The sequence below is a fragment of the Pseudorasbora parva genome, chromosome 17 (assembly GCF_024679245.1).
Source record: "Pseudorasbora parva isolate DD20220531a chromosome 17, ASM2467924v1, whole genome shotgun sequence".
NCBI lineage: Eukaryota > Metazoa > Chordata > Actinopteri > Cypriniformes > Gobionidae > Pseudorasbora > Pseudorasbora parva.
In genome coordinates, this window is record NC_090188.1 from 3513120 (window position 1) to 3539729 (window position 26610).

General features: G+C 37.7%; 1 protein-coding gene across 3 annotated transcripts in view; it reads left to right on the forward strand.

Moving 5' to 3' along the window:
• arid4b (AT-rich interaction domain 4B) overlaps positions 1-26610 on the forward strand; it is a 151363-nt gene that overhangs the window by 81642 nt on the left and 43111 nt on the right. For all 3 annotated transcript variants that reach the window (XM_067420933.1, XM_067420934.1, XM_067420935.1), the window contains exons 5-11: positions 3062-3152; positions 6495-6574; positions 7512-7606; positions 11937-12078; positions 19527-19606; positions 24518-24594; positions 25525-25673. In XM_067420933.1, the coding sequence (XP_067277034.1) occupies positions 3062-3152; positions 6495-6574; positions 7512-7606; positions 11937-12078; positions 19527-19606; positions 24518-24594; positions 25525-25673 (714 nt within the window). The remainder of the gene's footprint in view (positions 1-3061; positions 3153-6494; positions 6575-7511; positions 7607-11936; positions 12079-19526; positions 19607-24517; positions 24595-25524; positions 25674-26610) is intronic.

The window sequence follows — 26610 nt, forward strand, 5'->3', positions numbered from 1 at the left end:
TGCGGTGCAAAACCAGTCCGCTTACTAACGTTAAAATTGTCTACACAAACCACGCGTAAACACACAAACACACGTGCACAACTGCACTTCCCACATGTACACCTTCAAAGACAAAAATACGACGATATAATTCAAGTATAAATATGTAAATAACACAAGCCGCTAAGCATATTATATAGTTAGTGTATAACTTGTAACTTACCACATAGAGACGTCCTGCTCTAGTCGTTTTTGCTGCTGCTCCTGTTCAACTGCAGCCTCTGGGTCTGATTCCGGATCATAGATGTATGGCTGTATCTGATTAAAAGCCATTTTTTTTTTTTGAATAAAGTTTTTTTACCGCTGTTAGGGATGACGCTCGACTCAACACACAGCGCGCTGCTGCACACGTCATTATTTAGCTCCGCTCACACGACACGCCCCCACCCGCTCGGCTTTTTTCGGAAAGACTCGGAACAGCGCATCTTTCTTATATAATTATTAAAAAAATAAAGACTTTTCGGAGATATGCAGGATGCAATGCTACTCTATAGGTACTCAAGATTGACATGACACTGACTGAAACTGAGTGTTTCACCCCCCCTTTAAGAGCGTGCATATCATGAATGCTGGGTCTTGTTTGTTTTCTGACAATCTACTGAACCTACTGGTAACTTGTTTGCCACGTAGCAATAAAAAATATACTAAAAACCTTGATTATTCTGGTTAGTCACATTGTACTGCTATTATTTTGAACAATACTGTATATATATATATATATACACACAAACACACACATATATACAGGGCTTGACATAAACGCTTTTTCGCTTGTCCGGAAAAGGGGCAAGTGAAAGAGAATTTTACTTGCCCAGCCAGACAAGTAGGTGATTAAAACGTCAAAAACAAAAAAATAACTAGGGTATAAGTGCAAGTGTGATTCTGCATTCATTAGTGTAAGTGGTGATCAATAGTGGATAATAATGTATAATGTAATGAACTGACTGTAACAAGTTTGTGCTGTTGAGGCTCGCGCAGCCTCTCAAGGAGATATCGAAACCACTGAAACTCAGTAACAGCCTACTGCAGTACAAATTAAAAAGCATTTATAACATATGAATTTTTAACACTTCTAACATGATACAGTTAAGCAACATCACAACCAAGAGTGCCGTTTTCCTTGATTCAATGACTCACTCATTAAAGGGTTAGATCAGCCAAAAATGAAATGTCTGTCATTAACTCCTCCCCCTAATGCCGTCCCACACCCGTAAGACCTCCGTTCATCTTCACACACAGTTTAAGATATTTTATATTTAGTCCGAGAGAGTATGCAAGTGTATGCACACTATACTGTCCATGTCCAGAAAGGGAATAAAAACATCATCACAGTAGTCCATATGAGACATCAGTGGGTTAATTAGAGTCTCTTGAAGCATCCAAAATACATTTGGGTCCAAAATGTTATTTATATACATATATTAGTTCTGTCAATTGATTAAAAAAATATTAAGTGCAATTTTTTTCTGTAACTAACATCCGTTTTTTAAATATTTTTAGATTGTAATAATTTACTCTCCAAATTAATGTAGAAAGTAATTAAACAATATATTTTAAATATTTGTTGTAATAGCTTTTTATGTAGACCAGTATCACTGATACTAAAACTGATACTGATGTCTCTGTAATTCAATATTACAGTATACTTAAAAGCCATATCAATTTCAAGTGATATGGATACAATTACGCTTGCAAACTGCCTCCAAAAATTTCATCAGTCAAAAAAAAATTCAGAAAAGGGTTGATTTGATTTTCTGCGTTTCCGCATCCGTAAAAATGCATTTTGAAAGACGTTTTAACAACCCTGAGCCACCATACATATTATTGTATCAACGGAAATTGGTGGTCTTCATTTTAATACGTCCAGTATCGCTAGCAAAGCATCAAACTGAGCCACTGACACTGAAGTAAACGTTGAATCGCTCTGGATGAATGCTCTAGATAAGGAAGTGGAACTCTCCTTCCTCTCTACGCCATCACAGGATTGGATGGACCCAATATTTCCTCTTTCTTTTTCTCTTTTTAAGAAAGAGGACAAAAAAACATCCTCAATACTTGAAGACGTATTGTTTTGCGTTTTTTCCTTAACGCATTAATTAATACGCATCAGACTCAGTGTGCAAGGTGTCTGTGCATGACACATTTTTTGGATCACGAATAGGAAAAACTGCATGCGAAAATATCGGACTCGGTGTGCAAAGACCTTAATGTGGGAAAAATAACTGCATTCCGGTCGCTTATCTCCAGCTTCAGTGTTTTAAACACCCAGTGGATGGGTGAATGCAATCCCAGCGAGTGGTACAACTCTCAAGCTTGTGAACGAGTGTGTGTGTGTTTACATGGAGCACTGTAATCGGTTTAAAAGTCCAATCCGAATGAAAATGCTCCATATAAACACCTCAATCGGAATAAACCTTTTCATGAACCGATCAAACGGAAAATTTATCCATGTAAGCGACCTGACCCGATTGCTTTTTAGTGCGTCTTCATACACGTGATGTTCATACACAGCGCGCGCCTTCACCACTGACCGTGTGCCGCGCTCACACGGAGGCTATAATGTTGAGAGGAAAGTTAATTTTTCTGAGGGGTAAACTTTATTTCGTTAGAGGTTATGAAGATAATGTTGGCATAATGACACAGACATAGCCCGGCCACATCCTCTCATTTTTACAGCGTTTGTCCCAGGCACTTTTTACTTCAACTGCGCCTGACAGAAGAATTTATTTTTTCTGAGATGATTACACTTTACAATAAATAAATAGCTTTTATAAAACCGTAAGTCCTGGTGGCCGTTGAGAGTTGCTTTGGGATCCGTGAACACATTCAGCTGCTGGAGAGGACAGAGTCGACAGACAAACTCCTCTGTGTGATGATTGCGACTGAAAGTCAGCACATGTTAACCGCAGATCGGTTTAGATGTAAATAGTCTACTAAATCTTTTTATCTGAATTATTTTATTTGGAAAGACAAAAAAGTGTGCATGTAAACGTGGCTGCTGTGTGTGTTTCTCTGGTGTCAGGTGGGCGCTGTGGTCGAAGCCAGAAACCAAGATGGGATCTACCAGGAGGCCATCATCAACAAACTCACCGACGCCAGCCTGTACACCGTCGGTAAGGGATTACATTCTGCACATCCGCTCACACCGCTGGCTCTGTACCGGAGACAAAGAGGAAATCCGGCTGTCTTCGTTTTAAAGTTTGCTTTAGGTTGTGATTGTGTTACATTGTGTGTTAGGATAATATGAGGTGAGTCAGTCTCCATCTCCCACAAAACATGAAAGGTTGTGTTTTTATTCCTCATTTTGAATAAAGTGAGTCACAGCAGATGTTTTCTCCAGCAGATGGTTTGTGTGTCTATAATTTGACACTGTCGTTCTTTCCATTTAATTTGAACCGTATTGTATGTCGTAGTTCCTAATAGAGTTTCTAGCCAACTGGTGATCAGTTTTATTCTCATTTGGTGTTCATTAATGAACTCACTTCACCCAGGGCTCTATGATTTCTGCAGTGCGGAGTCAAGCAATCCACTCACAAAACTTGTAATTTCAATGAATAAATCAAAAGCAAAAATAATTTGTAAAATGGAAAGAATTCAAATAATTAGACATGCTTTTTGATTATTAAAATGTAATTAAACAATCAAAACTATTAAAAATCCAGAAAACTTGAAACAAAAGAGAATTTGGTAAAAAATAAAAAGGAATTTGAGTTGATTTAAAAAAAAAAAAATGTATTTCATAGTGCCCTAAACAACTAAGTTTTGTTAAACTTTTAATAAACTGTTGTTAAAGTGTATAAGTTTCGTGATTTCAATTAATTAGACTTAAATTAAATTATTCAATTAATTCGATTTTCTCAAAGGTAATTTAACCATTAAAATGAAGTCCAAAGACATTAAAACGAAAAAAAAAAAAAATCTGAATTTGGGGAAAAATAAAACGATTTCTTAGGGCCCTATTTAAAGGGGTCATATAATGGAACATGCACTTTTACAAGTTGATAATACAGCAATGTGTGTTGGTAGTGACTGTACACAACCATCCTATAATGATAAAAATCCATCAAGTGTTTTTTTTTAAATCTCCTTATATGTTTTCCCCTGTCTGAAATCAAGCCGTTCGATGTGTGACGTCACACGATCAGCAGCGCTCCCACGACTGTTTAACAGCAGCGTTTCAGCTCAGACCCGCCCTGAGCGAGCGCAAGCTGTCCGCCATTGTGGATATGCTGAGGCAGTATGGCGTCTAAGCGATTGCAGGGTTGCCAACTTTTAAGTTCAGGTTGGAGTGAGATTTTTTTGGGGGGCCCGGGGGGGGGGGGGGGGGGGTTGCGTAATGCTTTTGATCTTGATTCAGTATCAGTTTATATCTAGTATATATACTATACATAATAATAAAAAATATGTTTGTTTTAGCACTAGTTTAAACATTTCTTGGGTCAAATGATATGTGCCATTCCTTAATATTCACTTGTGAGTGCTTATATAAGTATCATTATTCATTAAAAATATTAGGATGCAAGTTATTCAAGTTTTGAAATTTCACATTTAAAGAAATCTAGTGTTTGATCTATCTAAATATTTATTAGAATGCAAAGACTGCAATACTTTTTTGAGCAACTAGATTATACATGGATATTTATTAAAGAGCCATAAGGCACCTACTGGTTAATGGCATTACAAATAAACATTTTTTTTTTTTTTTTTTTAACCACAAAATGACTGTATTTGTCCTCTTTGAATTGGAATTCTCTATTTTAACATTAATTACTAAACATATTGTAATATAAAAATTAGAAGAAATATATAGGCTACAAATATTAGAAGAAAAATATTTTAAGTGGTCATTTATTGACAATAATTGTTGCACAAATAGTATTTAGTACCAAAAGATCTCCTCAAAATATTCAATAAATATAATTTAATGAGTATGAGTGTGATCAATTAGTAAGGAATACCTGAGGGCTAAATACAAGAATAACATTAATGTTAACAATGTTGCACTCTCCATAATAAAACGATCCTGTAAATATGGCTGACTTAATAATCAATAAACACTAACACTATGCTGTACTGTTTACCAAAACTTGCAGCAAACATCTGTATGGTGAAACTGTTGTGTATCCGCTTAAGCCATTTAAATTCATTGGCACAGCGCTAGAAGTATTGAGCGCTCATGGGCCACGTGACCAGCGCGCGCCGCAGGGAGACGAGAGCATGCAACTCCGCTTTTCAACGCCTCTGGCTTTAACATTATGCCACATTAGCGCCAAAACGCTATTTATTGTTTGAATTTCATTAAAACACATGTTAAAAAATTAAAGCTCATAGCTTTGTTTAATATCAAAAGCAGGTTTGGCAATTTGGCGTGAGATTGAGTTGGGCGGAGTGAGAGCGTGACACAGAGCCTGAAAGCGTGAGTCTCACGCCAGATGCGTGAGAGTTGGCAACCCTGCGATTGTGGTGTTCTGTTCTTGGGTGTAATAATGAACACAGCAGTCATTTTGATGTTGATATATCTGATATATCGAATTGATACGGTTTAACTTGCACAGATGTGTCCTGAGAGACTCACGTTGTCAAACTTTCTACTGTTGTCTAAGCCAGTGGTTCTCAAACCTGTCCTGGGGACCCCTCACCACTGCACATTTTGCATGTCTCCCTCATCAGACACACCCAATTCAAATCTTAAGTCTCTACTAATGAGCTGATGATTTGAATCAGGTGTGTTTGATGAGGGAGACATGCAAAATGTGCAGTGGTGAGGGGTCCCCAGGACAGGTTTGAGAACCACCGGTCTAAGCAACGCTTGACACTCAAACCCCCCACATAACAGAGGTGCAAAGCTCATTAGCATAAAAGGCATATGCACAGAAACGGCTTTTTCACCAGGTTAAATGAGTGATTTCTTAGAATACTAAATAGAATTTTTAAATCAAGTATATTACAAAGTTTAATTTAGACACTAAATAATAATATTAACTTGTACAAAAATGGCATTATATGACCCCTTTAATTTATACGCAGAATAAAGAGGCGGGGGCTGGTTGAGTTAGTGGTGTGTTGAAACTGGCAGTTTATGGTAAGGGGCCGGACGTTTTCCAAACACGCTGGAAGCGCTTGACCAATCACAACACACTGCTCCAGCCGACCAATGAGAGCACATCGTGCTTTTCAGAAGGCGGGGCTTCATAGAGACATGAATAAACAGAGTTACTGACAGACTGGGGAGAGAGGAGCCGCAACAATGGAGAATACGAGGAGAATAATCAACAATAAAGCTGGAAAACCTGCTCTAGTAGAACACAAAAACAACAGCAAGACTTAATAGTTCACCTAAAAAATTCTAGAATGTGTGTGATGACATCTCTCTCTCTCTCTCTCTCTCTCTCTCTCTCTCTCTCTCTCTCTCTCTCTCTCTCTCTCTCTCTCTCTCTCTCTCTCTCTCTGTGCAGTGTTTGATGACGGGGATGAGAAGACCCTCAGACGCTCGTCTCTCTGCCTAAAAGGAGCGCGCCACTTCGCTGAGAGTGAGGCAAGTCCTCTTTCTCCTTCTGCATTGGTTTATGAGACTATTAAAGTCCTTTACATCGCTGGCTTTCGCATCACATCCTGTTCTGGACAAATTCATTTACATTTGTTGACATGTAAGAGGGATTTCTGCAGACATTGAGATTTTCAGATCCTGTGTTTTGAAAGAGAACTGGATTTATTATATATCAAAACAATATTTTTTAGTTTGAAACATTCAGATGAAAAAAGAAAGAAAGAAATGGCCAGGTTTTCATTGCAAAACTGTCATAAATTAATTTGTTTATTTCCTGTGTTAACTAATATGATTCTTTTGTTTAAAAATTGTGAGGTTAACTTCTAATCGACTGTATTAAGACTGTATTGAAACTCTTCTGCGTAGTAGAAATGACCCAGAACTGTGTGGAGTCTGAGGCGTTTCATTCCCAGGTGATTATTAGAAAGTGTGTCACGTCTCAGTGTTTGCTCAACAGTGTGCTCGACTGACATGAAACATGTCCTGTGGAAGAATGTGTGTATGCAAACACTTCTAGGTGCACAAGTGAGAGTTTATGTGTCATCTTCTTCCCGAATGGCGTTTTCTTCAGTCAGTTTTGTTATGGCAGAGCAACAGTTTGAAGGGAAGCTTCCTGTGTAGTTAAAGACTGTTTATAGCAGCTCCCTGCCAATGTGATTTTAAAATGTTGTTTGTTAGTAGGGCTGTACAATTGGTGACTGGATATTTGTGCTAAGCTATATCACGCTGTCGGTTTTATTTAGATTGATCACGCAGCCCTTACTCTTAAGGTTTGGTACGGCCTCAGTAATGCAAAATCATGAACTGTGAGCCACGATGACGCATCCGCCTCAGTGTGCTTGTGTAGATGTGTTTGTTTCTGAGCTGAAAACAAACGCTCAGTGTGGCTTTCTTAGCGCTAACTGGCTCTCTGATTCTCTTCCAGACACTCGACAGGCTTCCTCTTACCAACCCTGAACACTTCGGCACTCCTGTCATCGGAAAAAAAGGAAACCGCGGAGGCCGGCGGTCCAATCCCATGTGAGTGTGTTTACATGCATTCACTGCGTTTTTAGTCAAGTCGAGTCGCCTTTATTTCTGTAGGGCTTTGTGCAATTCATTTTAGAACAGCTTCACTGTAATAAACGGGTAAAATATCAGTGTTGCAACATTCATCATTTAAAGGCGCGGTGTGTAAATGTTAGCGGCATCTAGTGGTGAGGTTGTGAATTGCTCACGCCTCCCTTTTGAAGCATATAGAGAAGCTACAGTGGCCGACACAGGACAAATATGTCGTCTGAAACAGCAGTGAGTAGCTAGCGCTCCTTAGAGCAGTTTGCCTCTTTAGGGCTACTGTAGAAACATGGCGGCGACTTCACTGTAAGAAAGTGTGTGTGTGTGTGTGTGGATAGAAACGGTTCCTTCTAAGGTAATAAAAACATTATTATGTATTATGTAAGGTCTTTAAACACCACTCAAAAACATAGTGATGCACCTTTAAGAAATGCCTTCAGCTATAAGCAGCTCTGCAGAAGACAGTTAGTGTCAATTTAGTGCAATGTTGATTGGGGTTACCGTATATACCCGAATATAAGACGACCCTGAATATAAGACGACCCCACCCATTTTCCAGACTTATTTTTCGGGGGGAAATTGATTTTTGTGGAAAAAATCTGTTTTTCAACAGAAAAAAATGTATTTGAAAATTCTACTGTTAATTCATTTGATTTTTTTTACACCATTCATTAAAGGGCTCGACATTAACAGGGTCATCTGACCAATCAGAGCAGGGTAGCTCTTGGAAAAGAGGGGTTTAGAGAGACCACATTTTTTATCGAGCCGGTTCAGAGACTGAGAGCGAGGAGCTGATGCTACAATGTAAATAATGAGAAAATTACTGTTTTTTGACCTTTGATACAACCTTTGAAACCTGTTTTAGAAGACTCCAAAACAAATTGAGACCTTTAAAATAGCAGAATAGGGGCATAAAGTCATCGAGATGCAGTGCATTACATGCACGTTCTTAAGGCGATTATGCCCAATAAGCCAACAATGATCATGGTCATGTAAACGCAGTAACCCGTTTTCTTTTATCGGAGTACGGTCATAAACAGCGTGAGCATAAACCGGTCGGGACAGGTAGTTTTTTGCCTCTTACCCTGATTTTGCGCGGCATGTAAACGCATTAACCTGCTTTCTGTCGGCTTATTGAAGTGCGCATGGGGGACAGGTGACAAAAACACCAACTTAGAGCACATTAAAACGCATCCAGACAGAGCGAGCTAGCGTTTTGCATGAAATAAGGACATATATCACAAACACAGATTCTTTTAAGACCCAGAAAAAGGTAAAGATATGTTCTCATCTCAAATATGTTCTCAAGTCAAATATGAGAGAGTAATGAGGGATAATATTATCCGTTAATCTCCCACTGACATGCTTTATTTAACATCACAACTGATGTAACATTTGAAAAACACTTGAGTCAGATACGGACATTATTATTTTTGATGTCACTAAAAGGAAATAACCCGGTTTATTAATAAAGTCATGTAAACGTGGTTTACTTGCGTTGTCAGTTTACTGGTTTGCATGTAAACGGGGAAAACTGCCTATTTCAATAAGCTGATATTTGAGAATTATCAGCTTGCTGGTGTGCATGTAAACGCACCCATTAATTCAAAGTCTAATCCTCACCTGAAGGATGAAGCACATGTGGGTCCTGATGCTCCAGGGATGCGGAGGCTCCTCGGGGAGTACCGATTACACAGTGAATGCTGTTGTAAAATACACCTCTTCTTTAGCAGTCACAAATGGGACAAGCGCTGCCCTGGAATTCTCAATCCCCAGACACAAATCAGAGAAAAGCCAGTGTTTTTCCTCCAGTCGTTTTGAAACGGGAGCATCCCGTCGGCTCTGTGACAAATAGGATTCTTGTGTGTGTCGGGGAGAGGCGTGACCTCACAGTTATCTCCGTCAGTCATGGCTGGCCGTGCGTGAACTTAAACAAACCAAAGTCGTTCTGAGGGGTCAGAGTTGATTGTAATGCAAAATAAATTAATCTCTTTTTTTTTCCCCTTCAGTATAAATATCAAGATGAGCAGTATCTTTTTTTTGCTTCTTTTAGTTTTCATTTTAGTTTCAGTAATTTGATGTCCTTTTGTCATTATTAAAAAACCTTTCCATAATGCCATTTCCATAATAATTCATTATTTTTATTTTAGTTTTAGTAATTTTAGTAATTCAACATAAACTGATGTATATATTTTTATTATAATTATATTTTTCCTGTAAATATGTCAAAATAAGATAGATAAATTGACATTAAGACAATGTTATATTAATATTATTTATATATTATTGTAGTATTTATTAATAGTTTGACTTCATTTTATTATATATATTTTTCAGTTTTCATTTGAGTTTTAGTAATCTTTTTGTGCTTTTGTCATATATATAAAAATCCATAATGCTGTAATTTTAGTTTTAGTAATATTAGTCATTCAACATAAACATTATGTATAATGCAGAAAAATGATAGTATTTATTAATATTTTGACTTAGCTTTTATTTCCATTGTGTGTGTGTGTGTGTGTGTGTGTGTGTGTGTGTGTGTGTGTGTGTGTGTGTGTGTGTGTGTGTGTGTGTGTGTGTGTGTGTGTGTGTGTGTGTGTGTGTGTGTGTGTGTGTGTGTGTGTGTGTGTGTCAGTTTTCATTTTAGTTTTAATGATTTTGTTGTGTGCTTTCATTTATTTATTTTTTAGATTTCCATAATACTTTAGTTTATTCCAGTTCTAGTTTTAGTAATTCAACTAATTTCACTTTTTATCTAGTTATTTTATGTTCAAGTTTTTAATGTAATTTTTATTTTATTTTATTGCAGCCTGATTTCAGCCACAGAAATGTTTAATAATTAAGAGTCAAAACTGCAGAGTACAGAATCTCCGGATCAAAACAGAAGTAAAAAGTAAAAAAAAGAGGAGAAACAAGTGTGCTTAAAGCACTTTAAAAGATGCTGGAGGTGAAAGAGTTAATTATCAAACTACTTAATTCATTATTATAATTTTTTTAATTAATACTTTAAAATAAAAAAGACCAATGTTGTAAGAAAAGCTACTTTTGTAGGCGTGTAGTTAAATGAGTAGTTTATCTGCACACTGTAGTATGTTTTCCTGGTGGTCCCGTCTCAGGTTCCCGCTCCTCTTGTTTTGGTGTTTGTGTGAGTAGGAGTCCCTGTGGCTTATCAGGTCATGTTTATTCCTGACGCAGGCTGTTGATTGGCCCATTTAACACTAACAAGATTGGCTCTCCTTGGCGGTGAGCATGAGTGTCGGGTCCTAATTGAGAGCGGCCGTTGAGTCACGCTGCATATCGAATATTGGCGAGTGAGAAGCTCGTCAGCTCACAGAGCCTAATTACCTATTATCATCAGAACGAGCAAGAAAAGCATTGTGTGTGTGCCGCTGAGATACAGGTGATGCTTGTCTTTAAAAGGAGAATGGGTTCAATCATGTTTAGCTCTATCTGACTCATTAAAATCATGACATGCTGGGGTGAAATCTGCACATAAGGTTATTTTACTATTTAAAGCAAAATCACAACAAAGCAAAGTATCAAATAATGCAAATAATACCACAATTCTTAATTTACCTAAAAAAATAATGTACATAATTTTCTGTATGCAAAATATAATGTCTCATTTATTTCTTTGGATTTTGGTCAAATGTGACCTGGAAGTGATTTAATGACATTTACCCACATTCATAAAGTTTTATTAAGAATAGACTTGCTTATGATTTCCCTAGTGAAAAATAAATACATTTATTTAATGCTAAGTATATTACAAATACATTTACACATTTATGTACTTATTATAAATAGTCTGCAATTGTACTTTTGCTGTACTAAATTGATAAACTTAATATCTGCTAAATTGGGACAACTAACTTCGTGCTTAATGCAGTTTAGTTAACCCAGAAATAGTGTTGAAGTTCAACTAAAGATATACTTTAGCATAATTTATTGCTAATATGGAATTATTGCTAGTATTCTTTAAATATATTGCATTTAAAGCCTGATGCTTACTTATAGTGATTATTAAAACGCATTTTAGGCTTAATATTGTGCTCTGTGCAATTCAGTAAACAAATTAAGTTTAATAATAATATTTATATCACTAAGTCTCAAGCGAAATGTGATTTATGCTATATTTAATATGAAATTAATCTCTTTAAATACATTTTGGAATAGGTTATATTCACTAGAATTGTCCCTCTGAATTTTATATTGTTGTGTTTTCTCAGGGGATATTAATATTACTTAAATACCTTTCAGTATTTATTTCACATTAACACGTTATCTCTTTCCACAGTCAAGAAGAGGAGTCATCTTCATCATCTAGTGAGGAGGAGGAGGGCGATCAGCAGCAAAACGAAGAGCTTTACGGCAAAGTGGTGTGTGTGGATGGGGTCGTCACTTGCGAAAAAAAGAAAACCACATGGTATCCTGCCCTGGTGAGTCTCGACTGTGCAAAAATTAAGTCAATATATAGAGTTAAATTCTACATTTATATGCAAATTAAAAAAGTGCATAAAAACATGCTTTATTAGTTGGAATGTTTAAACTCTAATTTAATTTAAATGAAACCAAATGGAACATATAGATACAATTCTGTGTTTAAAGGCACAGTATGTAAGTTTTGCCACTAGGGGTCACTTATTCAAAACAATAACAAATTAATGAGTGTGGAATCAGTGGAGTGCCGATGGGTGCAATCCGACGAACTCGGGCGGAAATCATGTTCATGGATGAGCGAATGTATTAAAGTTTTATTAACTTTCCTGCAGTATGAAGCAGGGCGGAGTCGAGAGCCTGCTGTTTATATTATGATTATATGCTGCAGTCAAACGCTTTCGTTTTGTTGTTTGTTTGTTTGTTTTATGATTAGAGTTAAGTTTAATGTCTGCCTCCTTCGTCCCTGAACTGCAACTTTGTTACAGTTGCGTTTGATCACTTAAAAAGGGTCATGAACTGCATTGTTTTATTTTTACACCAGAAATTGTCATCATTTAGAAACAAAAGGCTTTTTTCCTGCCCTTAATTTAACCTCAATTCAAACAGAGCATTCAAATTAGTGTAAACGCCCACTGCTGTGATTGGCCGCTGTGAGACTTCAGTGTAAACGCCCACTGCTGTGATTGGCCGCTGTGAGACTTCAGTGTAAACTCCCACTGCTGTGATTGGCCGCTGTGAGACTTCAGTGTAAACGCCCACTGCTGTGATTGGCCGCTGTGAGACTTCAGTGTAAAAGCCCACTGCTGTGATTGGCCGCTGTGAGACTTCAGTGTAAACGCCCACTTGCTGTGATTGGCCGCTGAGAGACTTCAGTGTAAACGCCCACTGCTGTGATTGGCCGCTGTGAGACTTCAGTGTAAAAGCCCACTGCTGTGATTGGCCGCTGTGAGACTTCAGTGTAAAAGCCCACTGCTGTGATTGGCCGCTGTGAGACTTCAGTGTAAACGCCCACTGCTGTGATTGGCCGCTGTGAGACTTCAGTGTAAACACCCACTGCTGTGATTGGCCGCTGTGAGACTTCAGTGTAAACACCCACTGCTGTGTATGTAACTTAAGTATGTTTTTACTATTACAGTTCTCAAAGTTAACTAATCGAGAAAAGTGTTGATTATAGCATTATATTCAGGTTGCAGTGATGCAGGATGAGCATTTTAGCCAATTACAGACGTGTTGAGCGCATGAATGCCGTGATCTCGTCATTGCAACTCGATTTCTGCACTCTCATGAATACTTTCATCATAACTAACAGTGCAAACACAATGTAATTAAGAGAACCATCCTGTATCGCTCTTCTCCTCGGCATCTCACTTATGATGGGCGGGGCCAAAGGGGGCGTTGATCATCTTCATTTCACCTAATGAGCCGTTTGTGCTTGGTTACAATAAAAGTAACTTGTTTTTGACTAACAAGGAAGTTTTCAGTTCTGAATCTTATTGATTTCAACAATATTCCAGTAGTTTGATTACCTCTTATGTCAGAAGCTCAAGGAAAAATATATCGCTCAGTTCATGATCCCTTTAAATTCACATTATTTTATTTCATCCTGATGATACGGCCAGAAAATCATATTAATAAAAGTTGGAAAGCTGAATGACTTGTGTTGCTATATATATTGTGTGCTGGAGGAACTGCTGTGTTACTGATACTACAAACAAACCTCTTTATGATTTTGCTATTAGACAAAGTAGTGTTGTCTCTACAAACATGTGACTTGTGGTAAAACAATTCAAACAATAAGACTGTAACTGTAACTGTGTTGAGCTATATACAGTGCTGTGTATAGTCTTAGGCATGTTGGTATTTTCACCCCCCAAACATGTTTTTAAGCCAGTTATTTACTCATTTTGCAATAGTGTGTCAGTCGGTAATATCAGTTTACATTTTATAATTGTAATAATCCATTCCAGTGAGATTTGTGTATGCAGAAGGAGTCTGACAACAGCTTTTTGATACACACGGAGATCTAATCTCACCATCATCGAGTCCGTCTGAGATTACATGAAAAAAAACTGAGACAAAATTCACAAAAACTGAGACATCTCCAAGACGCTTGAAGACTCCTGCATGCACAAATCTCACTGGAATGGATTATTACAATTAATGGCAAAATAAATGTTTGAAAATGTAAACTGATATTACCAACTGACACACTATTGCAAAATATAAAAATAACTGGCTTAAAAACATTTTTAGGGGGTGAAAATACTAACATGCCTAAGACTTTTGCAAAGAACTAATAGCTTTCTGTCTAGAGATGTATCCAAACAGTTTCCCTCTTCAGGAAATCACGCTTCAGCTGTAAACAGGATGAGCAGTGCAGGTTTCAGGAGAGACTTTTTTTCTCTCCAGTGTTAATGCACTTGTTCCTTTCTGAAGTTGCACATATTGAGCTGCGTCATTGATGTAGGCAGGCGTTCTCTTGTTTCTTACACATCGGTCCTTGTTTACATGCAGCTGATGATTCACAGAGTCACTGCAAACCAGGCACTGTCCCTTTAAATATTCCTGCTAGCTTTGTGTTCCTCCAGAGATGTTGTTCTTGCCATATTGTTTCGTCGCTCTCTGTCTCCTCCTCACGGCTCTCAGCAGAACGACAGCTTGAGAGAGGAAAGCAAAGCCAGTGAATGTCCGTAATGAAGCCATGACAGGCTCATCTGATCTCTGTTGTACAGTCTATAGCCCTATTCGGATGGGATTAGTTTAACATGGGGAGATGGGGGTAAAGTAATTATTACCAGAGGTTCTCAGTGATTTTAGTCCCTTCCGAATGTGGCATCTCGGTAATCATTACGGACAATGTCAGTGAAGATTACCAAGACTTTTACGTTCTGGAAAAAGGTCTAGAAAAATTACCTCTGGTAATACTAATACCGTTCGAATAGACCCGCTGTAAAATGTATGGTAAAATGCTGTCATTTCCCTGTTTAAAAGTTTAAAAAAAAAAGTGTTTTGCACGAGCATTCGGTTGCGCTGTGGGACAACTCTGTGGCAAACCTCCAGTATTTTCCGCATATCATTTCAAGCTAAATGAATATCAAAAGCACTTATTAGAGGCACAACACTTATTTTAGCTCTAGGAAAAAAAGTGTCTGTTACCAGCACAATCCAATCAGAATCGTTAAACTGGACCTAACTGTTTTATATAACATCTATAGGCTATATAATATACAGTGAGGAAAATAAGTATTTGAACACCCTGCTATTTTGCAAGTTCTCCCACTTAGAAATCATGGAGGGGTCTGAAATTGTCATCGTAGGTGCATGTCCACTGTGAGAGACATTTAAAAAAATCCAGAAATCACAATATATGATTATTTAACTATTTATTTGTATGATACGGCTGAAAAAAAGTATTTGAACACCTGAGAAAATCAATGTTAATATTTGGTACAGTAGCCTTTGTTTGCAATTACAGAGGTCAAACGTTTCCTGTAGTTTTTCACCAGGTTTGCACACACTGCAGGAGCGATTTTGGCCCACTCCTCCACACAGATCTTCTCTAGATCCGTCAGGTTTCTGGCTGAGAAACAACGGAATTTGAGCTCCCTCCAAAGATTCTCTAATGGGTTTAGGTCTGGAGACTGGCTAGGCCACGCCAGAACCTTGATATGCTTCTTACAGAGCCCCTCCTTGGTTATCCTGGCTGTGTGCTTCAGGTCATTGTCATGTTGTAAGACCCAGCCTCGACCCATCTTCAATGCTCTAACTGAGGGAAGGAGATTCCCCAAAATCTCGCAATACATGGCCCCGGTCATCCTCTCCTTAGTACAGTGCAGTCGCCCTGTCCCATGTGCAGAAACACCCCACAGCATGATGCTACCACCCCCATGCTTCACAGTAGGGATGGTGTTCTTGGGATGGTACTCATCATTCTTCTTCCTCCAAACATGTTTAGTGGAATTATGACCAAAAAAGTTCTATTTTGGTCTCATCTGACCACATGACTTTCTCCCATGACTCCTCTGGAACATCCAAATGGTCATTGGCAAACTTAAGACGGGCCTGGACGTGTGCTGGTTTAAGCAGGGGAACCTTCCGTGCCATGCATGATTTTAAACCATGACGTCTTAGTGTATATTACCAACAGTAACCTTGGAAACGGTGGTCCCAGCTCTTTTCAGGACATTGACCAGCTCCTGGGCTGATTTCTCACCTTTCTTAGGATCATTGAGACCCCACGAGGTGAGATCTTGCATGGAGCCCCAGTCTGAGGGAGATTGACAGTCATGTTTAGCTTCTTCCATTTTCTAATGATTGCTCCAACAGTGGACCTTTTTTCACCAAGCTGCTTGGCAATTTCCCTGTAGCCCTTTCCAGCCTTGTGGAGGTGTACAATTTTATCTCTAGTGTCTTTGGGCAGCTCTTTGGTCTTGACCATGTTAGCAGTTGGATTCTTACTGACTGTATGGGGTGGGCAGGTGTCTTTATGCAGAACTTCAAACAGGTGCATCTAATTTAGGATAATAAATGGAGTGGAGGTGGACATTTTAAAGGCAGACTAACAGGTATTTAAGGGTCAGAATTCTGGCTGATAGACAGGTGTTCAAATACTTATTTGCAGCTGTATCATACAATTACTCCTGCGAGTTACTCCTCCCAATTCTGCTAGTTTTACTGAGATGTCTTGTCCCATGTGAATTGGCCATTAAAGTAGCGCCAGGTAACTTTTCATCCTTCATAATATATTTTCAAGTCCCTTGTGATGATACATCAACTTATAAATAGGTTGAATGACACGTCTGCCATAGCCTGACGGGGTCTGTATCGTTTTTAATCGTACTTTTAAACTTCGGGTTTCGAGTAGTAACCCGAGAACAAAAAGAACTACAAAATGCGACTGCTTTACGGTATATACGTCACTTCCACCAACACACACACTTCCTTGCATTCGGACGTGCGAGCCCAACTATCATGTACAAGTTTGGTAGGGGCGTACAAAATCTTATTTTAGGATACCTAACATGTCTGTCGTATTTGTTTATTTATCCAACTGTAGGGGGACCCAAGAGCAAAACCTACCTGGTGCTACTTTAATATTACAGACGTCTTGGAGTAAAATTACTTTACCCCCATCTCCCCAAGTTAAACTAATCCTGTCCGAACAGGGCTTTTGAAATACAGGCTCGATTGTCAGTTAGGCTTTCTTAAAATATGTTTTTGCCAGTATTAATGGGTGTTCAAGTCATTTTTTGTTTGTTTTTTTCTAATTTTTTATTTATTTTTTAATGCCTGAAAAAAGCAGGGCAAAAATAACATATTTTTTCTTTATGCACATCTTAAAAATATTCATATTAAGTGAATTGTATCAATCTCAGAGTCAATCTTTTTTATAGGGGGGCTGAAACACTCAGTTTCAGTCAGTGTCATGTCAATCTTGAGTACCTATAGAGTAGCATTGCATCCTGCATATCTCCGAAAAGTCTTTATTTTTTTTATAATTATGTAAGAAAGATGCGCTGTTCCGAGTCTTTCCGAAAAAAGCAGAGCGGGTGGGGGCGTATCGTGTGAGCGGAGCTAAATAATGACGTGTGCAGCAGCGCGCTGTGTGTTGAGTTGAGTCGAGTGCGTCGTAAAGCTGTGTCATCCCTAACAGCGGGAAAAAAACTTTATTCAAAATAAAAATATGGCTTTTAATCAGATACAGCCATACATCTATGATCCGGAATCAGACCCAGAGGCTGCAGTTGAACAGGAGCAGCAGCAAAAACGACTAGAGCAGGACGTCTCTATGTGGTACAAGTTATACACTAACTATATAATATGCTTAGCGGCTTGTGTTATTTACATATTTATACTTGAATTATATCGTCGTATTTTTGTCTTTGAAGGTGTACATGTGGGAAGTGCAGTTGTGCACGTGTGTTTGTGTGTTTACGCCTGGTTTGTGTAGACAGGTTAAGTTAGTGTTTACATAGATAGACACGGAATAGTAGCGCATTTGAATGAAGAAGCGTGCTTATTTAGTTCAACATATTTCCCCACTCTTTGTGTATTGTTGTTTGGAGTGCTTTTACAATACACAAACATAAAGTTACACATATAGTGGCCAGCTAAACAAATGTACACGCACTACACATCGCATGCTCCATTGATCAATTTCTATATATAGTAATATATATAGTAACTATACGTGATCATGTTTGGGCTACTTGATGAGCATAGGCACAGACATTTGAAGCAGTCTAACTCACCGCCCGCGGTTCTAACGTTGGGACTTCTCCATCCTTCAGCATTAGGCGATTGGAAAATCCGGCGTCAAGCTGGGCCTTGTTTATGAAACAGTCGGCACCGAAATGCAGCGAACAGATATAAACATTCGCGCAACTCAGTTGCTGATCCGGAAAAGCAAATTACATCCACTGTTGCCTTAACGCGGGGTTTTTGGGCAATCTGTGCAGGACTGTCTTGGTCTGGCAACCAAAAACGCACTTTTTGATGTCATTGTTAATTGTGCACATTACCTGTGCAGCGCAGCCTACGAGCGCTTTGATGGGCATAGCCTGTTGCTTTCGCTCTCTCCCTCTCTCTCTCTCTCTCTCTCTCTCTCTCACGCGCTTCCGGTAGAATTGTCCGTAAGGCCCATACAAGGAAATTCCGCCCCCATTAACGTCAAAGGGGACGCATGATCGCAAAAAACTTGCCGAAACTTATGACTAACCGGAAGTAGTATTTTTGACAAAGAAATACTCCCATCAAACGTCCACCTTAACTTTTGAAACTTTGTCTATGTTTAGTATGGGATTCCAAGTCTTTAACAGTGTAAAAAGATCAGTATGCATGAAACAGCATTTCACCCCCCCTTTAAAAGTCAGAAGTTTGGAATAATTAATATATTCTTCTTAATAACATACTTACCAAGGCTGCATTTATGTGATTAAAAATACAGTAAACCTTAATTTTGGAAATATTACAATTTAAAAGAACTTTTTGAGTATATTTTTAATGGCAGTGCATAACTGTTTCCACAAAATATGATGCAGCTCAACTGTTTACAACACTGATAATAATCATCATTGTTGAGAATGAAAGGATCATGTGACACTAAAGACTATTTTACACTATATATTTAAATAGAAAACATTTTAAGTTGGAATACTGTTTCACAATTTTTACTGTATTTTTGATCAAATAAATGTAGTTTTGGTGGGCAAAAAAAGTCTTAATTATTGCAAGAAACTGGAAAGGTAATGTGTATACATATAATCATTAATGGACTTGCATGAAATGTTTTGATATTAAAAATATTCCTGTTTACCTAGTATTTATTTCCTTAGGTCTAAACCATTTTTTTCAGGTTGGTGCACCTTAAAAGACTAAAACAACGTTTTCTGTGCCAAACTGTCATTGATGTGATCTTCTGTCTTCTGTTTCTTCATTTTTTTCAAAGGTCATCTCTCCAGACTGTCATGAAGATGTGACATTGAAAAAAGACAACGTTTTTGTCCGCTCCTTCAAAGATGGAAAATTGTGAGTAGCTTTCAAATGAAGTTATTTCAGTCCGTGCTTCTACTTTTAGCTCTCGAGGTGCAGAAGAAGTTAGCTCACGTGTGCTGTTGTTTCTGTTTATAGCTGTGACTTTATAAAACATCCTTTAAATGTGACAGAAACACTGAAAATGAGGGAAGACGCCACCACTGGGCACATGCAATGGAGGAGCCGGTGATATTTCTGTGGGCTAGGCGGAGAATATTGTAGTTAAATGCCCGTCTCGGATTAACCTTCCAAAACCAATTTATACTGCAGAATTGGTCTTATTTAAGCGCTGTGCTGAGAAATGTCTGGTTATGAAAATATTTGTGTTAGACCTCATGGAAATGAAACCTGTGAGTGCCGCGATTATACAGACTGGAGCTTCCTGATGATTCTCTAAATAGACAAAACTCTTGTTTCCAATGTTGTGCTTCAATAGACAGACATCAAACTCTAAATTGCCAGGATGTTGCATATATAGGGTGTTAAAGTGTTTGGATTGTTTTTTCTGGTGTTTACTATTACGGGTGTGCGATATTGACAAAAATTATATCTCAATATTTTCTGTGATTTTATTGATAATTAGATTATATTTAGGCATATGTACGTTTACGACTGTCGTGGACGGCTGTCTACTCAATTTTTTTATATTTTATTCCTTGCTGTGGTCAGTTCACAGCATTGACAGAAATCATCTATTAACTTTTATGAGCATTTTTACCTTTATAAAGACATTTGTTTTAAACTTAAATAAATGTATGCATCAATGTTTTGTCAAATTCTTACATTTAATGAATAAATTCAAATAGAATAATAAGACACAGTAGGGCTGTTCAATCAAATGAAATCAGCATCAACTAAATTCATGCAGAAGACACACAGAAGCTGCATCTGAAGTGGCATTTAGATCATTTACACTGACTGTTAATGAGCTCAGAGGGACATGACTAAGTTAACCTGCAGTTACACATGCAGAAATAATGTGTTGATGTTTTAAACATAAAACTTTAAATATTGATATTTTGAAATGATTTTAAAAATGAAAAGATACTTTAAATGTGAAATTAAAACCGTCAGTAGGTGGCAGCAAGTCTCTGTTAATGAGTGAGTCAGGGGTGTGACGAGACACTTGGCTCACGAGAACGAGACAAGAATTTCACACTGTATTTTTAATATCCTCAATGGCAAAATACATAACTAGAAAAATAGTCTGCAGGTGCATTTTGAAATGTTTTAATTCATCATCTTGTAATGAATGTCATGCCAGCTCTACTTTATGAGTATGAATTATCAAATGCATTGAAATACAACACTATACAAGCACTGTATCAAACAAACTCAACTGACTGACTTCTCTGTATGATGAGTCTCTTCAGTTCTTACTGTACATGAATTATGAGAACTAATGACGAGGCTGTGTGTGACCTCCTCGTTCAACTCCTTCCCACAAATTGAACATAGAAATAATAACAGTATAATCAAATTTCTCTCTCAATATTCAAAGTGCAAGCAGAGAGCAAAACAGAGACCAGCGCTAAGAGGAGGTTACAACGACACAGCCCAGCTTTTCACTCTACGAGAAATCTAGTCACCACTACAAATGGCTGTCTCCTCAAATAATGCCCTACTCGAGGGTATGGGGGCGATTTCAGATTCAGCCAATGAGCTTCAAACGATACATTCAGGAACGAAGCATTTGACTTTCTTAATGAGTGAGTCATTGAATCATTCATTCAATCAGTTCGTTCATTGAGTTACAAAACATTGCTGTGTGTTGCTTAGAGATGAAAAAAACTCCTGTTGGTTTGTTTGGAACTGTATTTTTTGGTGAAATAGAGCCAAAACAGGCATTATTGTGTCTAAAATATGTCACTTAATATTAACTTTGTTTATTGAACATTTTTCACATTTGCAATCATGCTGATATTTGGAGGTATAAAATGTCTCTCTTTGTGTGATTGATTAACTGTATAAAATTATGTAAATAAAATATACATACAGCAGTGTTTTTGCCCAACATCTTGAATATTGAGGGCATTATAAATGCATTTTAATAAACTAAAGCCGCATTTCCAACGAAATTACCCAAAATGATTTGTCCCAGGAACGTTTTCCCTTCACACCTGCTGCTGTCTGCGAATCGGGGTCTAAAGTGCCATGAAGATTAGTTCAGTGACGTAGAATTGCATGCGACCTCCCAGTTCCCGTTGGATTTCGTCCTCCATATAAAATTAATAAAGCCTGAAATTTGTCGTCCCACCCCAAAAGTGTCTGAACTTTCAAAAAGTACTACTACCTTGCGAGCATGCTCAATTGCACTGGTCTAACCTACTAGACTCTCCAGGTGTGTGTGTGTGTGTGTGTGTGTGTGTGCGCGCGTGTGCGTGCATCTGTGTGTGCGTGTGTGCGTGTGTGTGTGTGTGTGTGTGTGTGTGTGTGTGTATGCCCTTGTTTATATTACATTGGTAGTGTTAGCTTGGTCAATGCACTCAAACGGAGTGAGGATCCAAAACTGCCTTAACAGCTTAGCAACACTGACCTGGATGTACCAAGGGATGGAGGCTGGTAACTGGGTGACGGAAAGGTGTTTATTTACAAGGTGCAACGTAGAGGCAGTTCCCAATAAAGTGCTGGTGATATTTACAAGTCCTTATTTACAGTAAAAAACAAACAAAAAAAAACAAAAAACAAATATCCAAAAATGTATTTACAACAGGCTGTGTAAAATATTTAGCAGTGAAAGGCTAAACCAATAAATTGGTCCAATACACTGTAACATGATTCAGGTTTACTGACTCACTCAACGAGCCCTGAACAATGCTGCATGAAGCATTTAAATAGGCTAAGCCACTCAATAGGACTAAACCAAAAATAAAGGAAGAGGTAACATAGAAAATTAAGAAATACATTGCAAATGCAAAAATAAAATAAAAATACATAAACTCTCATAATATACAAATACATACACATTTAGGTAAAGAAAAGAATGTAATAAACAATATGAAGTATATAAATACCCTCAATTAAATGTTAACCTGTGGGCAAAACTCCCCCTGTTCAACTACACAGTTGAACTGCGCCTTTTAGTGGCGGGAACAGGATATACAAAATGGCGGACGTAAATGCAACTCAGTTTGACTGTTTGGAATGGGATGATGAACGAATACGTAAGTATATCTGTTTGTATTTGTAAATGGATGTAGGAAAAATAAAAAACGTTTAACATGAACACTTGTTGTACGTTTCTTTTGAATTACACAAACACAAAGTAACAAACATTAAACTTCTAAACATTTAACCAAAGAAACAAAAAGTCAGGGATGTGGACAAAGCCTCAACAACAAACACACACAGGTGGAAATACAAACATTTCTGTGTTAACTGGTGTATATTCTTGCGCAAGACAGAGATGAATGTATGTGTATGTGAGGTGATGTAGAGAGTCCAAATCAAAATAAAAGTCCTTTCATAATAAAAGTCACTTGTCACAGGTCTCTGTGACAGGTAGGTTTAGGGGCAGGGGCAGTGTAGGGGGATAGAAAATATTTGTATGGTATAAAAACCATTACGTCTATGGAGAGTCCCCACAAAGATAGTGGACCAGACGTGTCCGTGCATGCGTGCGTGTGAGGGATATACTCGATAAGTCCGATCACACATTGTTAAAAGAACAATCAGGATGTTATTGTAGATGATATACTACACACCCCTAGTTACTATCTCAAATCAAGAGTCCTGCACCCTTCAGTCTCTTTGATTATTTTGGTCTCAATGAGTCAAGTCCCTCCTTCAGTGCAAGTCTGTGGGGAATAAATATTGTGTGCGTGTGTGCGTGTGTGCGTGTGTGTGTGTGTGTGTGTGTGTGTGTGTGTGTGTGTGTCTGTGTTACATGCCAAAGTTTAAAGTCGCCATGAAAGGGAAGTTGCGCTTTTCTATTGTGCCATATATCCGAGTGAAACGCTTCTGGAACAAGAACAAATGTAGGGCGGGGCTTGAATTTGTCTGTGTGGAATTTGATTGGATGCTTGTGGTTTGCTATTGGTGGATCTCATGTGAGTGACAGGTTGCCCCGCCCTCGTCGTCAGAGAAGAGATGTCTCTGTAAGAGGAAGGGGAAGATATTCTGGTTTAAGATGTGAGCTTGTGTTGCACATCTTTACTGCTCCCTCTAGTGTCTGCTTCGGCACAGTAATGACATCACTGCCACATGAGGATTTATAAATACTGATGAACAAAGACATGTCTTCTAACTGTTAATGACCTCTGAATTCCCTCATTATAAGCAGCTTCAGAAGGTATTTGGACATTGTGTGACCGTAAGGAGAACTGACTTTATTCATCCACTAAAAATCACCATCCTGAAGCATTTGAGCAGCGATTCAGACACTTTTAACAGGACGTGGCTGATTCATGTTCATACACTGTAAAATTAAAGATTATTAGAGTAAAATTTCAGTATTTCAATGTTGCTTGCTGCTTTTTTGTAGTTCTTTGTAAAATTTACTTGTAATTTTTGAGTGCTAATTGTTTATACACAAACAGTACGGGCCAACCTCATGTCTGTACAGTATTCTGGTTCTCAGAAATGGCCTGTTGTGTGATTTACATAATCACAGTTTTCCCAAGATAAAGGTTTTATTGTCATATTTGGTGCATTTTTGAATGAACCCTTATGGAAGCCCAGTGTTATTGGTGGATGTCGGGAATAACATTGATGTTTTTGCAGGGCATGAAATGCAATTAATTCAATAAAAATGTTTAATTGATATGAATGACATCCATAATTCTTTTTAAACGTTTCATACGGCAGTGTGTTGAATTATGATCAGTAATTAACTAAGTTATTCATGTTGTCTCTCATATGTAATGAAGCCCTGCCCTGCTAACAGTGTTTTATTTGATTTTGCAGTTACACAGTTTTACGGAAAGACATTCGAGTGCTGGATGAAGAGAAATCTCCCAAAGCGGACGCAGGACTCAAACCGGGTGAGAGCAAGAGCGCCACCTACAGAAAGACATTTAGGGCAGGGTTATTATTGTTAATCATAAATAAAACCATCAAGATCATTGGAAACACTAGGTCTTGTTACTTACAAACAATGAACAGTACATTTGTTTACAGTATTTATTCATCTTTTTCAACATTAGTTATGTATATTAGCTGTTAATCGATACAACTTTTGATGTTAATAATGTATTAGTAAGTATTGAAATTAACAGTAAGTATTAGTTTGTTTACACATTTTCATTAGCTCTAAATTTTATTTTATTTAAACTATTTGATCTTGTTCATTTACTTTAACTTAAAGTACTGAAATAACAAACTAAATAGACAGAAACTAATAAAAAAAGTAAATTTAAACTTTAGCTAAAATGACTTTCACTTAAATGTTATGTTTAGTTTATGGTTTGGTTTAAAGTAACTAGAACTATACAGACAAAGAAACTAATAAAAATGACAAAAACAAACAATACAGTTTGTAAAACTTTTCAATAAAATGGTAAAATGTTTAGTTTATGATTTAGTTTAACTTGAAGTACTAAAATAACTAGAACTAAATAAACTAAAACTATATCAACATTAAAAAAATCTAATAAAACTGTCAAAAACACATGTTAAACTTTAACTAAAATGAAAGCAGTAAACTAAAAATGTAAAATATGATTCATACTTAAGTACCAGTACACGGTCTTTATCATTTTGACCCATTTTCAAATACATTTTTGCTTCAAATGAAAGCTGGTTGGTTTGGTTCATGGCTTATGACTCTTAAAAAAAACCTCTTTCCTTATGGGAAAAATACTTCCGGAAACATGGAACTAAACGAGAGGATCATGAAAGCTGTTGACACGCCAAACAAGAGTTTTCCCATTGAGCACATGTAATCTCATTGTCTCTGTTGGTGTGTTTGATAGCGTTAGATGCAGCGTGGGAGTTTCAGCGTAACGGCACTGTGCCCAACACGTGGAGGACGGAGGTGAAGGATGAAAGCTCAAGCAGTGAGGCTGATGACGAGGAAGAGGAGGAGGAACAAGAGGAAGAGGCCAGCGGCGAAGAGGAAGAGGTGACGACAGCATTCATGATCATAAAGCGTGTGTTGAGGAGAAACATCAGTGAAAGGTTCACACGAATCAGAATCTGAATGGGATTGAGTCAGGGAATCAAATGCTTGTGCTGATGTGAGTCGATATAGTGGCGCTTTCACTCCTCCAGCACAAGTCCTGTCATCAGCGGTGCGCTTACCTTGATTTATTAACCACTAAATATCACCTTTGGAGCTTAAGCGGCGTGTTTCTTCATAAAAGAGTGATAGATGAACAGCTTGTGCGTGTGTGATGACAGGTTTAGTCGGAAAACTACGGCCTGTATTAAAGCTGTGTCAGACATGTGTGTGTAATCCAGATTATAGAGGAAAACCACATCACAGCCAGAGTTGGTTTGACGGTCTTGACGACACTAATTTAACCACAGCTTCATAATAGTGTGGCTTTCCCAGTAACTGACAAGCTGCATTTTCTTACATGAAGAGACCAAACTGGCCAGTTTTACGATCAAGCGTGAGCAAAAATCATTGATGCTTGCTAAACTCGACTCGTTCTCGCTCTCACGCTAATGAAAACCAGAAGGTTCATTTAATTGATCCTTTTCAAAGAAAGACACAGACTCATTTGAGCCCCTGTTCATCATTTTATTTTTTATGCATCAAAAATAATTAGTCAAAACCTGTTATTTATCACTGTTATTAAGTTATTGATACATTACAAGTGTTTGTTTTTTTGTAAAATAAATGTCTGATTATACACTACCATTTTAAAAGTTAGGGGTTTCTTGTTCAGAAATGAATACTTGTATGTAGCAAGAATTCATTCAATTGATGAAAAGTAATAATATTACATAAGATTTAATAATCATAAATGTGTGTTGATCATCAGATCCTCATATGAGAATGATTAGTGAAGGATCATGTGACTCTGAAGACTGGAGTTATGATGATAAATTCA